Raw genomic sequence first — 14312 nt, 5'->3', positions numbered from 1 at the left:
GTGACAGCGTGGACGTGAACCGTATGTGCAGTTGACGGGCTTTGAGCGAGGGCGTATGGTGGGCATGCGGGAGGCCGGGTGGACGTACCGCCGAATTGCTCAACACGTGGGGCGTGAGGTCTCCACAGTACATCGATGTTGTCGCCAGTGCTCGGCGGAAGGTGCACGTGCCCGTCGACCTGGGACCGGACCGCAGCGACGCACGGATGCACGCCAAGACCGTAGGATCCTACGCAGTGCCGTAGGGGACCGCACCGCCACTTCCCAGCAAATTAGGGACACTGTTGCTCCTGGGGTATCGGCGAGGACCATTCGCAACCGTCTCCATGAAGCTGGGCTACGATCCCGCACACCGTTAGGCCGTCTTCCGCTCACGCCCCAACATCGTGGTGTCGCGACAGGCGTGAACGGAGGGACGAATGGAGACGTGTCGTCTTCAGCGATGAGAGTCGCTTCTGCCTTGGTGCCAATGATGGTCGTATGCGTGTTTGGCGCCGTGCAGGTGAGCGCCACAATCGGGACTGCATACGACCGAGGCACACAGGGCCAACACCCGGCATCATGGTGTGGGGAGCGATCTCCTACACTGGCCGTACACCTCTGGTGATCGTCGAGGGGACAACTGAACAGTGCACGGTACATCCAAACCGTCATCGAACCCATCGTTCTACCATTCCTAGACCAGCAAGGGAACTTACTGTTCCAACAGGACAATGCACGTCCGCATGTATCCCGTGCCACCCGACGTGCTCTAGAAGGTTTAAGTCAACTACCCTGGCCAGCAAGATCTCCGGATCTGTCCCCCATTGAGCATGTTTGGGACTGGATGAAGCGTCGTCTCACGCCATCTGCATGTCCAGCACGAACGCTGGTCCAACTGAGGCGCCAGGTGGAAATGGCATGGCAAGCCGTTCCACAGCACTACATCCAGCATCTCTACGATCGTCTCCATGGGAGAATAGCAGCCTGCATTGCTGCGAAAGGTGGATATACACTGTACTAGTGCCGACATTGTGCATGCTCTGTTGCCTGTGTCTATGTGCCTGTGGTTCTGTCAGTGTGATCATGTGATGTATCTGACCCCAGGAATGTGTCAATAAAGTTTCCCCTTCCTGGGACAATGAATTAACGGTGTTCTTATTTCAATTTCCAGGAGTGTATTACCGTCCCAAAAGACGGTATATAACCATATCACTTGAACAAAACGTCGCAATGACTTCACTTTATTTTTTTCGCTGAGCTTTAAAACATTACAGCTCTCTTGTATCAGCGATCATTTTTTTTTCACCTCCTGGATTCGAACCGCCTACCTCTGAGATGAGAAGCTCCGTACAGCCGCGCGTTAGCAAGCTCATCTGCAGAGTGATCATCATTGCGCTACGTTGTAATCACAGTAAACGCGCCTACTGGAGAAATGATTAGATAAGTGCAGCACTTAGGCCTACCAGTAGTGGTTTGCTTACTGCTCCTCTTGCTGTTGACGGCCGTGTTGATCATGACGCCCAGCTTGGTGAGGCTGGCCTGGCGGATCATGGCCCCCCCGCTCGCCCTCACCATTGGAGCCGCTGGCGGGGCGCGCGCCGCACGCCTGCTTCTGCCGCCGCCACCGCAAGAGCAGCCGTGACCGCGACCGTGTCCCGCGACGCCGCCGACGCCGCCACAGCGACCTGCGGGCAACACGCGTGCCACAAGTCAATAAACGTCCGGGGGCAGCGTACCTGCCAGTTTGTCTCGTAAAGGGTTCGACAAAAATATGGAGACATTGCGAGAAATGCACGTTGAACACAAATGCAGATGCTAGCTAAGCCCGCACGTTTGTGTCTTTGTAACTGACGACGAACGGAGCGACACGTGCACAATGTCCTCAGTACGTTGCGAGTGTCAGCCGTGGCCAGAACACTCAGATGACGAAAGTCATGGGATACCACCTAACATCGTCCCGGACCTCCTTTTACAGGACGTAGTACAGCATCTCGACGTAGCGCGGGCTCAACAAGTAGTTGGAATCCCGTGCAGACATATCGAGTCATTCTGCTTCTATAACTGTGAAACTGTTGCCGGTGCGGGATTTTACGCACGAATTGAGCTCTCGATTATGCGCCATACAAGTTGGGTGCGACGTATGTCCGACGACCTGGTTGGCCAAACCACTTGCAGACCAAAACTGCCGACCACTGGCATGGCGCATTGTAATCCATAATAATTCCGTGGTTGTTTTGAAACGTGAAGTCCACGAATGGCTGAAAATAGTCTCAAAGTAGCCGAACATCATCATCTCCAGTCAGTGGTCGACTCAGTTGGATCACAGAACACAATCCATTCCATGTAAATACGGCCCGCACCATTAATGTGCTATTTACACCTATGCGCCTTGTGCCTAGTCAATGTGCGACTCTGCCGCACGCGCAAGTAGAAGCACGGGTGTAGGTTGCATGGCTCTTCCTTCCCTAACGATTTCCGAAATGGAATGTCCCCTTCGTTTAGCTCCAACTACCATTCCGCGTTAAAATTCGTGATGCAATAATCACGTCGGAAACCATTTTACGTGAATAACAAGAGTGCAGATGACAGCACCGCCAATGCGCTGGCCTTTTATACCTTGTGTACGCGATGCAACCGAGTATGTGCATACCGCTATCCCGTGACATTTTGTTGGTGCTTCCGTAACAAAGGTTGCCCCAGTGTTTGGTGTTTCAAGAGCCACCGTATCGAAGATTCATGTAGCATCCATGGAAAGAGGAAAAACGTCAGCTGCTAAGTCACAACGCGAACGAAAGTGTGTGGTGAGTGATCGTGACGAGCTGTCGCTGAAGATGGTCAGGTCGAAAAATTTTAAGGACGACAGCTGCAAAAGTCACTGCGAGAACTGAATGTCGCAGTCACATACTGTGTCAGAAAAAAAAAAAAAAAACACGAAGGGAGCTCCATAAACAGGGAATTGCAGGACGAGCAATAATTCGGTGATGCAATTGTTCGAAACAGGAAAAGGAGCCGAAGCCTTAAAACCTGAAATGCTGAGCAATGAAAGAAAGTCGTGTGGTCGGATGAGTCTTGTTTCACACTGTTTCCATCTTCGGTGCAAAATGGCTTGGTTCAAATGGCTCTGAGGACTATGGGACTTAACATCTGAGGTCATCAGTCCCCTAGAACTTAGAGCTACTTAAACCGAACTAACCTTAGAAAATCACACACATCCATGCCCGAGGCAGGATTCGAACCTGCGACCGTAGCGGTCACGCGATTCCAGACTGAAGCGCCTAGAACCGCACGGCCACACCGGCCGGCATCTTCGGTGCAGTTTACCTCCCAACATAAAAACATGGCGGTGCCGTGGTAATGATTTGGGCAGCCACACCGAGGTATTGCGTGGGCCTACGACTATTCTGCAAGGTCGCAATACTTCCAACGATTATGTGACAATTTTGGGTGGTCAGATCCATCCCATGGCACACGGTAAGTTCGCTAATGGTAATGCTGTACTCCGAAACGACAGGGTCTTGTTCACACAGCTTGCATCTTCCAGGACTGGTTCTTTTAGTAAGAGCATAAATTTTCGCGTCTCCCCTGACCATCACAGTAACTAGATTTCAACATTATTGAGCCTCTGTGGTGCTGAGCGCTATCCATCTCCATCATCGTTACCTGAACTTGCCATTATTTTGCAGGGAGAATGACATAAGATTCTTTTGAAATCCATACATGACCTATATTTATCCATTCCTAGACGAGTGGACGCTACGCCGATTGTCAGCGTGTTTGTACACCATATTGGGAATCGTAATGTGTTTTGTTTTTGGTGTTTCCATTTTTTTGTCCAGCTCCTGTGGACGGAGATTAGCCACGACGGAATAATAAATTAACTAATATCAATAGCAGGAGTCATGGCGACTGAACCTAAACATTACCATACCGCCATCAGTCCAAAAAGTTTCGAAACTGAGATGATAAAAAAAATAGAGAAACGTTAAGACGGTGGTTTTAATACGCAAAGTGTTTTACATAGTCTCCCCCCACCCCCACCCCGCCTTCCACACACGCACCCTCACTTGAGTATAGTATCTCGTTGATTTGATTGCTAATTATGTCGTCAAAGCGTTGACCCTTCTCGTGAATTTCTGCAGTTTGTCATTTTGTGCTGGGTTCTTACTTATAACACCAACTCTCTCGCCCGTGTTTTCAACTGCATTCAAGTCCCGACATGCGTCCACGTGTTGTTCTTTTTGCTCGGGAGTCAAGGTGTGCGGGGCGAAATTAATCGTCTCAAAACATTCTGTAGAACGTTTTGAACACCTGCTTTAGAGATGTTGCTCCACTGCGATTTTTGCCACAACAAAGCCGACTCTGCGACCGCACGTCCTGCGTGCTCACAATTGACTGGTCGAATGCACATCTGTTATTTATAGTCTAGAAACTTACTGGACTGGCTGTGTGCAATTATTTATGAAGTAGTATGTCCTACTTTCATGTAGACGATGAGGAATTATTGTGCATATGAAGTGAAATATGTGAATATTTTTGGACACGAGGGCAATGTCCTCTTAACAGTAAACAATACGTATTGATGTGCTCAAGCTTGGTGATTGGATGAAGGGTTCTAATAAGTCATATCATTCTCAACGGAGAGATTGTCACACGTAAAATTAACTGCGAGCTGTAACGTTACAGAAGTGGGCGTGAGGGCCCCATTCAGAAATTTTGGTACAAAATGAGTGGCTGTGGTTAGGCTACATTTATCAACCAGAGCGGGCGAATGACGTCAAGAGACATCCGCCATAGCTAGCCGACGAGGAAAAGGCAGATGTTAAGAGAGTGGCGATAAACTGAGTTACCGCTGCGTTTTCCTTCAACAGAGGAACCGGTAGCCAACGATTAGTGAAGCTTTCTCGTGTCCACTAAACCATGTATTAAATAGTCATATGCTAAAAACACTATCTCAGCAACCATTTAAGACACATTGAGTTTACATAGGTCAAAATACACTTCTCTGGGACACGAGTATACAGAGATACATGCCATTTTAAGTGTACGATAGAAACTATGAAAATTACGGTGTGTCTAAGTAGATAGACAGTAGAAAATGAGTTATTAAAGTCAACAGCGCTAAACGCGTAAATCAGGTAAGCCATGATACATTTTAAATTAAATACGTTAGTGACAGCTATAATGTCTTAAGTATCATATATATCGACTCTACGGTTTGGTCCTGTCCTGTGAACTGGAATGATATAATAAAGAGCTTCAAAGCGCCAGCCGCACTAATTCTCATATAAGGCAGCCACTAAGAATTACCCTCTGCCTACCCTGAACACTCTGCCTACCCATCAAATTGTAAAGTAGTATCGTTCAGGTAGATGAAGCTGCAGTTTATTACATCTGCATCTACATGGATACTCTGCAAATCACATCTAAGTGCCTGGCAGATGGTTCATCGAACCACCTTCACAATCTTCTATTATTCCAATCTCGTACAACGCGGAAAGAACCAACACCTATATCTTTCCGTGCGAGCTCTGATTTCCCTTATTTTATCATGGTGATTGTTTCTCCCTATGTAGGTCGGCGTCAACAAAATGGTTTCGTATTCAGATCATCTCGCCGCAAAGAGAAATGTCTTTGTTTTAAGATGCCCAGGCCAATTCCCGTATCATCTCAGTGACATTCTGTCCCCTATTTCTCAATAATACAAAACATGTTGCCATTCTTTGACCTTTACTGATGTACTCGGTTAATCCTATAAGGTAAGGATCCCACACCGGGCAGCAGTACTCCAAAAGAATACAAGCGTAGTGCAGGCAGTCTCTTTAGTAGATATGTCGCATCTTCTTCGTGTTCTGCCTATAAAACAGTCTGTGGTTCGCTTTCCCCGCCGCGCGGTTAGAGGCGCCGTGTCATTAACTGCGCGACCCCTCCCGCCGGAGATTGCCGGCACGGTAGCTCAGCGTGTTCGGTCAGAGGGTTAGCTTCCCTCTGTAACAAAAAAACTGAGTTAATCGATCACCAACGAACTTAACCGGATGTCTTACGACGTCCGCCCCGCGCAGATGAAACGAACACAAGCGAACAAAATGAGATTAAAAAAAAAAGGTTAGAGTCCTCCCTCGAGCGCAGGTGTGTGTGTCGTTCCTAGCGTAAGTTAGTTTAAGTAGTGTGTTAAAGTCTAGGGACCAATGACCTCAGCAGTTTGGTCCCTTAGAAATTCATACAAATTTTTCGCTTTCCCCACAATATTTAATATGCGCCCTTTCCAATTTAATTTGTTGGTAACTGCGACAATTCTAGGTAGTAACTGGAATTTAGGGGCTTTTATATTAGACTGATTTATGGTGTAACCTAAGTTTAACAGATTCCTTTTAGCACTCATGTGGACGACCTCACACTTTTTGTTATTTAGGGTCAACTGCAAATTATCGCTCAATACCGATATCTTTTCTAAATCGTTTTGCAAATTTGTTCTGAACTTCTGATGACTTTACTAGGTGGTAAACAACAGCGACAACTGCAAACAACTAAAGACTGCTGCTTAGATTGTCTCCTAAATCGTTTACATAGATAAGGAATAGATGAGGGCCTGTAACACTACCTTCACGAACGCCAAGCGTCACTTCTGTTTTACTCGATGACCTTCCGCCAATTACCATGGACTGTGACATCGGACATCTCTGAGAGGCAATCACGAATCCAGTCACACAACTCAGACGATATTCCATAGGTACGCAATTTAACTACAAGCCGTTTGTGTGGTACAGTGTCAAAAGCCTTCCGGAAACCCAGAAATACGGAATCCATTTGAAATCCCTAGTCAATAGCACTCAGCATCTCGTGCGAGTAAAACGCTAGTTGTATTTCACAAGAACGATGTTTCCTAAATCCGTGTTGACTGTGTGTCAATAGGCCGTTCTCTTCGAGGTAATTCATAATGTTTGAACACAGTATGTGTTCCAAAATCCTGCTGCATATCGACGTTAATGATATGGGCCTGTAATCTAGTGGATTACTCTCTTATTGCTTTTATTAAATACTGGTGCGACCTGTGCAACTTTCCAGTCTTTTGGTGCGGATCTTCCGTCGAGCGGGCGTTTGTATGTGATTGTTAAGTAAGGAGATAATGCACCGGCATACTCTTAAAAGAAACGTAATTGGTGTATAATCTGGGCTGGAAAACTTGGTTTTATTAAGTTATATAAGTTGCTTCACAACTCCGAAGATATCCACTTCTTTCTTACTCATGTTGGCAGCTGTTCTTGATTCGAATTCTGGAATATATACTTCGTCCTCTTTGGTGAAGGACTTTCGAATGCGTGATCTACGTCTTTCTGGCTGTCATATGAGAAACGTGCAAGCTGTGTTTCGAATGGACAGTGTCGTTCAGGTATAATTGATATTTTCCGCGACATCACTTAACAATGGCAAAATAGAAAACCATGTGGAGTGTCGACCACCTCATATTCCAAAGCCAAGTGTACTTCGTTGAGGACAGAAGCAGTAAAATGGTTTGATATAAAGGCAATTTAATAGCACAAATCGTACCGAAAATCATGCTTTTAAGCAGTGTATGTTACTTGTACTCAGGTTTATGTCAGAAAATCATATTATACGGCACTTAGGCTTCACAAAATTGCTATCCAGTACGACGTCTGGTTTGTTTTACCAGCCAGTCTGTCTGGGGTCTAGGTTACGATGAAAGGCGATGGTTTGGTTATGAGCTCACAAAAGCGTTGCTTTGATTTCATGTGTAGCTATCATACTCTTTTTTTTGCGAAGGAATTTCGAAAGGCTGTGTTTTAGTAACTCTGACAGCACTGTCTTCGATAGTATATCCATTGCTGTCGCTCAGAGAAGGCATTGATTGTGTCTTGCTGCTAGATGCTTCACATACGCCCAGAATCTCTCTGGATATTCTGCCAGGTTTCGAGACAAAAGTTCCGTTGTGGAAACTATTATAAACATATTGCACTGAAGTCCGCACAAAATTCGAGCTTATTTATAAGATCGCCTATCTTGGAGATTTTGCGTCGGTTTAAATTTGGCATGTTTTTTTCGTTGTTTCTGGAACAGTGTTTCGACCAGTTTTGTGTACCATGGGGGATCAGCTCCGACGTTTGTTAATCTATTTGGTATAAATCTCTCAATAATTGCCGATACTATTTCTTTGAATGGAAGCCACATCTGGTCTACACTTACATTGTTAATTTGCAAGGAGTAGAGATTGTCTCTCAGGAATGCATCAAGCGAATTTTTATCTGCTTTTCTAAATAGATATATTTTTCGCTTATCTTTGTAGAGGATTTGGGGTTTACAATATTCATCCTCACTACGACAGCCTGTGTTCACTAATCCCTATATGCGTTTTGATGCTCGTTATTAACGCAGGATTATTTGTTGCTAAGAGGTCAAGTGTGTTTTCACAAGCGTTTACTATTCGTGTAGGCTCATGAACTAACCGCTCGAAACAATTTTCAGACAATATGCTTAGAACAATTTCGGATGATGTTTTATGCATACGTCCCGAATTAAACCCGTATTTTCGCCAACATCTCGAGGGTAAATTAAAGTCACCACCAACTAAAATTGTGTGAGTCGGATACGTGTTTGAAATTAAACTCAAGTTTACTTTGAGCACTTCAGGAATTGTATCATCTGAATTGGGACGTCGGTAAAAGGATCCAATTTTCCGGTTGCCAAGAATAACCTCTGCCCATACTAACTCACAGGAACTTTCCACTTCTTTTTCGCGACAAGACGAACTACGTCTAACAGCAACAAACACGCCACAGCCAACTGTGTTGCCTATCCTTTCGGAATATCGTAAGGCTCTTCGCAAACATTTCCGCTGAACTTATCTCCGGCTTTAACCAGCTTTCAGTGCCTATAATGATTTGAGTATCGGCGCTTTCGATTAGCGCTTGGAGCTCTGGTACTTTCCCAACACAGCTACGACTTTTTACTGCTGTTATATCGATGGTTCCTGCACCTACGTTCTTCCTGTGTTGGGCCTGCACCCTTTGTGACTGAACCCCTTTTTGTGATTTCCCGAGACACTTCAACCAAAATTATGTAAGTAATGAAAAATTTATATAAACACGAGGATTGTAAATTTTATTTACCGCATTCCATTACATACTTTAATTATTACAGAACTTTTGTATGAACTCACAGCCACAGCGTCGCACGGTGCCGCCTGTGCTTACGACAGCAGGATGGTCCTTCCACTGAGGCATAGCCCGGGCTGTTTAAGGCGACTTTTTCACGGTCTTCTTAAAGGTCTTCATGTCGACAGTAGTCAGTAAATCATCAGTATTCAGCGGTGCCCAAAGTGCTAGTTTCTGACGATCTTTGGTGACTGTTTGTTACTGCGACGATAAGAAGTGGAGACGAACTGGACACTCAAACAAACAGGAAAGTCATCTGATATTCCAGCACCAGAAGGTACTCAAGATTGTGGTAGAGTGGCAGGGTCTATGCAATTAGTCATCCAGCGACTTTATGCTGTCGGGTGCTAAACCACATAAGATCATGTGGTACTCCGTCACGTCATTCATGTCTTTTCCAGGTCTAGGAAAGCGAACTGAAGAAGCTTAGGCTTCTCACAATGTCTCTCGATATGCGTGTGCGTGTGCGTGCAAGACCTGATAACTTCAATAATACTGTCCACGGACAATGCTGCTATCCACAGGAGGTTAACACCCTTAAGACATTTTGAAATTCAGGAAGACCTGCAAATGTTCAGCACTCTATGTAGAGACTAGCAACTAATGCTCTACATAAACAAAATACAAAGTGCATGTTGTTGTTGTGGTCTTCAGTCCTGAAACTGGTTTGATGCAGCTCTCCACGCTACTCGATTATGTGCAAGCTTCTTCATCTCCCAGTACCTACTGCAACCTACATGCTTCTGAATCTGCTTAGTGTAGTCATCTCTTGGTCTCCCTCTACGATTATTACCCTCCACGCTGCCCTCCAATACTAAATTGGTGATCCCTTGATACCTCAGAACATGTCCTACCAACCGATCCCTTCTTCTGGTCAAGTTGTGCCACAAACTTCTCTTCTCCTCAATCCTATTCAATACTTCTCATTAGTTTGTGATCTACCTATCTAATCTTCAGCATTCTTCTGTAGCACCACATTTCGAAAGCTTCTATTCTCTTCTTGTCCAAACTATTTATCGTCCATGTTTCACGTCCATACATGGCTACACTCCATACAAATACTTTCAGAAACGGCTTCCTGACACTTAAATCTATACTCGATGTTAACAAATTTCTCTTCTTCAGGAACGCTTTCCTTGCCATTGCCAGTCTACATTTTATATCCTCTTTACTTCGACCATCATCAGTTATTTTGCTCCCCAAATAGCAAAACTCCTTTACTACTTTAAGTGTCTCATTTCCTAATCTAATACCCTCAGCATCACCCGACTTAATTCTACTACATTTCATTACCTTTGTTTTCCTTTTGTTGATGTTCAGCTTATCTCCTTCTTTCAAGACACTGTCCATTCCATTCAACTGCTCTTCCAAGTCCTTTGCTGTCTCTGACAGAATGACAATGTCATCGGCGAACCTCAAAGTTTTTATTTCTTCTCCATGGACTTTAATACCTACTCCGAATTTTTCTTTTGTTTCCTTCACTGCTTGCTCAATATACAGATTGAATAACATCGGGGAGAGGCTACAACCCTGTCTCACTCCTTTCCCAACCACTGCTTCCCTTTCATGCCCCTCGACTCTTATGACTGCCATCTGGTTTCTGTACAAATTGTAAATAGCCTTTCGCTCCCTGTATTTTACCCCTGCCACCTTTAGAATTCGAAAGAGAGTATTTCAGTCAACATTATCAAAAGCTTTCTCTAAGTCTACAAATACAAGAAACGAAGGTTTGCCTTTCCTTAATCTTTCTTCTAAGATAAGTCGTAAGGTCAGTATTGCCTCACGTGTTCCAACATTTCTACGGAATCCAAACTGATCTTCCCCGAGGTCGGCTTCTACTAGTTTTTCCATTCGTCTGTAAAGAACTCGCGTTAGTATTTTGCAGCTGTGACTTATTAAACTGATAGTTCGGTAATTTTCACATCTGTCAACACCTGCTTTCTTTGGGATTGGAATTATTATATTCTTCTTGAAGTCTGAGGGTATTTCGCTTGTCTCATACATCTTGCTCACCAGATGGTAGAGTTTTGTCAGGACTGGCTCTCCCAAGGCCGTCAGTAGTTCCAATGGAATGTTGTCTACTCCAGGGGCCTTGTTTCGACTCAGGTCTTTCAGTGCTCTGTCAAACTCTTCACGCAGTATCGTATCTCCCATTTCATCTTCATCTACATCCTCTTCCATTTACATAATATTGTCCTCAAGTACATCGTTCTTGTATAGACCCTTTATATACTCCTTCCACCTTTCTGCTTTCCCTTCTTTGGTTAGAACTGGGTTTCCATCTGAGCTCTTAATATTCATACAAGTGGTCCTCTTTTCTCCAAAGGTCTCTTTAATTTTCCTGTAGGCAGTATCTACTTACCCCTAGTGATATAAGCCTCTACATCCTTACATTTGTCCTCTAGCCATGCCTGCTTAGCCATTTTGCACTTCCTGTCGATGTCATTTTTGAGACGTTTGTATTCCTTTATAAATAGTTGTAAAGACCCGAATTGTTAGTTAGATCATCAATAAGTAATCATTGTTGTCCACAGTCATGAAATATTCAGTGGTATCAATCCAGAGCGATTTAAAGTATCTATGAAACACTGGAAAAACACATACGCAACTAAGAGTGATTAGAAGTATATTAACGAAATTTTAATTCATGGCCAAAGAGGTCACCAACAACTCTCTAATTTTGTTAGCTCTCAAGTAGTTTTTATGAATCTGAGATGTTCACTAAGTTGTTTAACGGGACGAAACAGAGCGGCGTGATCCATACTGATTTGTTTAGCCAAAATGATGATGAAACATAATTCAATTTGCATGGGGTAAAATGATGGCTGGCTGGCTCTGAGCACTATACGACTTAACTTCTCGGGTCATCAGTCGCCTAGAACTTAGAACTAAGTAAACCTAACCAACCTAAGGACATCACACACATCCATGCCCGAGGCAGGATTCGAACCTGCGACAGCATCGGTCGCTCGGTTCCAGACTGTAGCGCCTAGAACCGCACGGCCACTCCGGCCGGCTTAAAATGATGGCGGAGAATGTTTTATCTTGGAACACTTTCCAGATTTCATCTCTAGCCGGCCCTGTAATAGAAGTTTAATACATTTTCTTGTAATAGAAGTTTAATGCATTTTTATATGATGACACTCTCTTTCTGTATGTGCATCTTTTTCCAAAATTACAAAAATTATTCCAGAAAATAAAGGTATTTCCAAATACACAGATATCCTAAGTGTTGCAATCAAAAAAATATTGTCAGTAATATGTTTAGTAGCCTTGTGATAAATTATTACCCTACTACACACCAATAACCAGAAGTGAAATCAAACCAAGCAGAATCTGGATACAAAACCATTTATACGTTAGATAAGTTTTGAAATTTACTCTATGGAACACTGACACAAATTTCCATTTTCAAGATAGTTACAACTGTTCAGACACTAATGAATCTAAATTATATAGCAAATAGCACATGTTCCTTGGTAAAAGGCCTTCTTCTGTTTCAAGGTTCAAGATGATGCACGACTGGCGAAGTATGGCTTAGCTACCACGTGTTATATAATTAGTTCTAAAAATATACAGAATTTTACGTGGCATTAAAATTATAACTGTAGAGTCTCTGTATATAAGACATCTACTCATCTTCACCCAGGCCAAACCACTAAGGATAAACGCTTGAAGTTTGCAGAGAGTGTTGATCATGTACTGTGGGCGTCGTTTAAGAAGATATTTTTCGAAATTCCACCCTTAAGGTGGTTAAAAAATAGGGGATGAAAGGTTTTTTCGAAAATATGTAGCCATTAAAGCAATTCTGAAGCTAGGGCTATGAAAGTTGATATTAGAATTCTCTGTCCAAATTAAAGCACGTGCTTCAACATTTTTGGAAATTCAACCACTAAGGGGAAAATGCTGGGTGACAGTTTTTTTTAAAAAAATCATTACTATACACCTAATAAACCATTTTAAAGCTTCATCCACGAAAACTGATATTTGACTTCTTGGTTAGAAATTTAAAAAAACGTGTTCCAGTGTGTCTGGAAATTCAACCTCCACGGTGGTGAAATAAGGGATGGAAATTTGTATCAAAATATTTCATTATTAAAGAATTTAAGCTAAATCTAAGAAAATTTGTATATGCTTTCTTGCTTAGGAAAAAAAAGTACGTATTTCAGTATTTTTGGAAATTTAGCCAATAAGGAGATGAACATTTTTATGAAAATATTTCGTTATATTAAAATATTTTTGAAACTGCATCTATGATCCACTGTGTTTGATTTCTAAATCAAAATGTGTGAGGAGATGGAAGTTTCTATGGAAATACCACCACAAGAACTCATACGGCAGGATTAACAAAGATCTCCGACCCTTAATTGCCAGAACGAGAAGTAAATTCAGAAAAGACCACGTTTCTGCGGTCTTAATCAGCGTGTAAAGCTTAGAAGGGGTTGCAACTTGTGAACAACATAAAAATTCGATTAAGGGAAAACAAAAACAAAAGAAAAACTGTGTAGACCATACAGTCAACGTGAGCGAAGCTACGGGTGCTAAGCTAATTAACAACCTACTGCAATTAGCATTAATATATTATCCATACCTCATACATAACAACAAAGACTATAGAAAATATTGAAAACTGCTTAAGGAGCCTCTAGTGCGCATTCCTTCTTGGAATTCTAAAACCATTCACAATTAAAGTACCGACGAAGAAACATGTGTTCCGAAGTACACTGTCCTTCACTTGCAACTCTGTCCCTTAGTCATACCTTATGTAAGCTACACAACACATTGTATAGTGGCTAGCTGAGTGGGAAAGGAAACGCCAGGTACACATACGTCAGCCAGGATTAGCTGCATTCCAATTATATATCCGTTTTACATCATGTTGACGGCGAGATGATTAAATACGGATCGTAATATATTCTGACAGAGCAAGAATGGAGACAGAAACTGGCGGTGATCTTTTTTAAATGAACCACTCGATATTTTTTCTTAGGTGATTTTGGGAAATCATGGAACATATTGCTCTGGGCGGTTGGAAGACGATCTAAATGCTGCCCCTACTGAATGCCTGCTGAGTGCCTTATTCACTGGACCACTTCATTCGGTACCAAAAGAAATACTGACGTGGGTAAAACGACACTGATTCATACTAGGAAAATGTGGGCT

At 43.3% G+C, this 14312-nt stretch overlaps 1 protein-coding gene across 1 annotated transcript in view; it reads right to left on the bottom strand.

Annotated features, from left to right (window-relative positions):
* The window catches only part of LOC126354761 (protein phosphatase PP2A 55 kDa regulatory subunit), a 466678-nt gene that overhangs the window by 72639 nt on the left and 379727 nt on the right, over positions 1-14312 (bottom strand). Inside the window, exon 2 of the mRNA XM_050004649.1 lies at positions 1446-1667. Coding sequence (XP_049860606.1) covers positions 1446-1667 — 222 coding nt within the window. The remainder of the gene's footprint in view (positions 1-1445; positions 1668-14312) is intronic.

The sequence above is a fragment of the Schistocerca gregaria genome, chromosome 3, assembly GCF_023897955.1.
Source record: "Schistocerca gregaria isolate iqSchGreg1 chromosome 3, iqSchGreg1.2, whole genome shotgun sequence".
NCBI lineage: Eukaryota > Metazoa > Arthropoda > Insecta > Orthoptera > Acrididae > Schistocerca > Schistocerca gregaria.
Note: the sequence above shows the minus strand (reverse complement) of the source record. Positions and strands in the feature narration are given on the sequence as shown.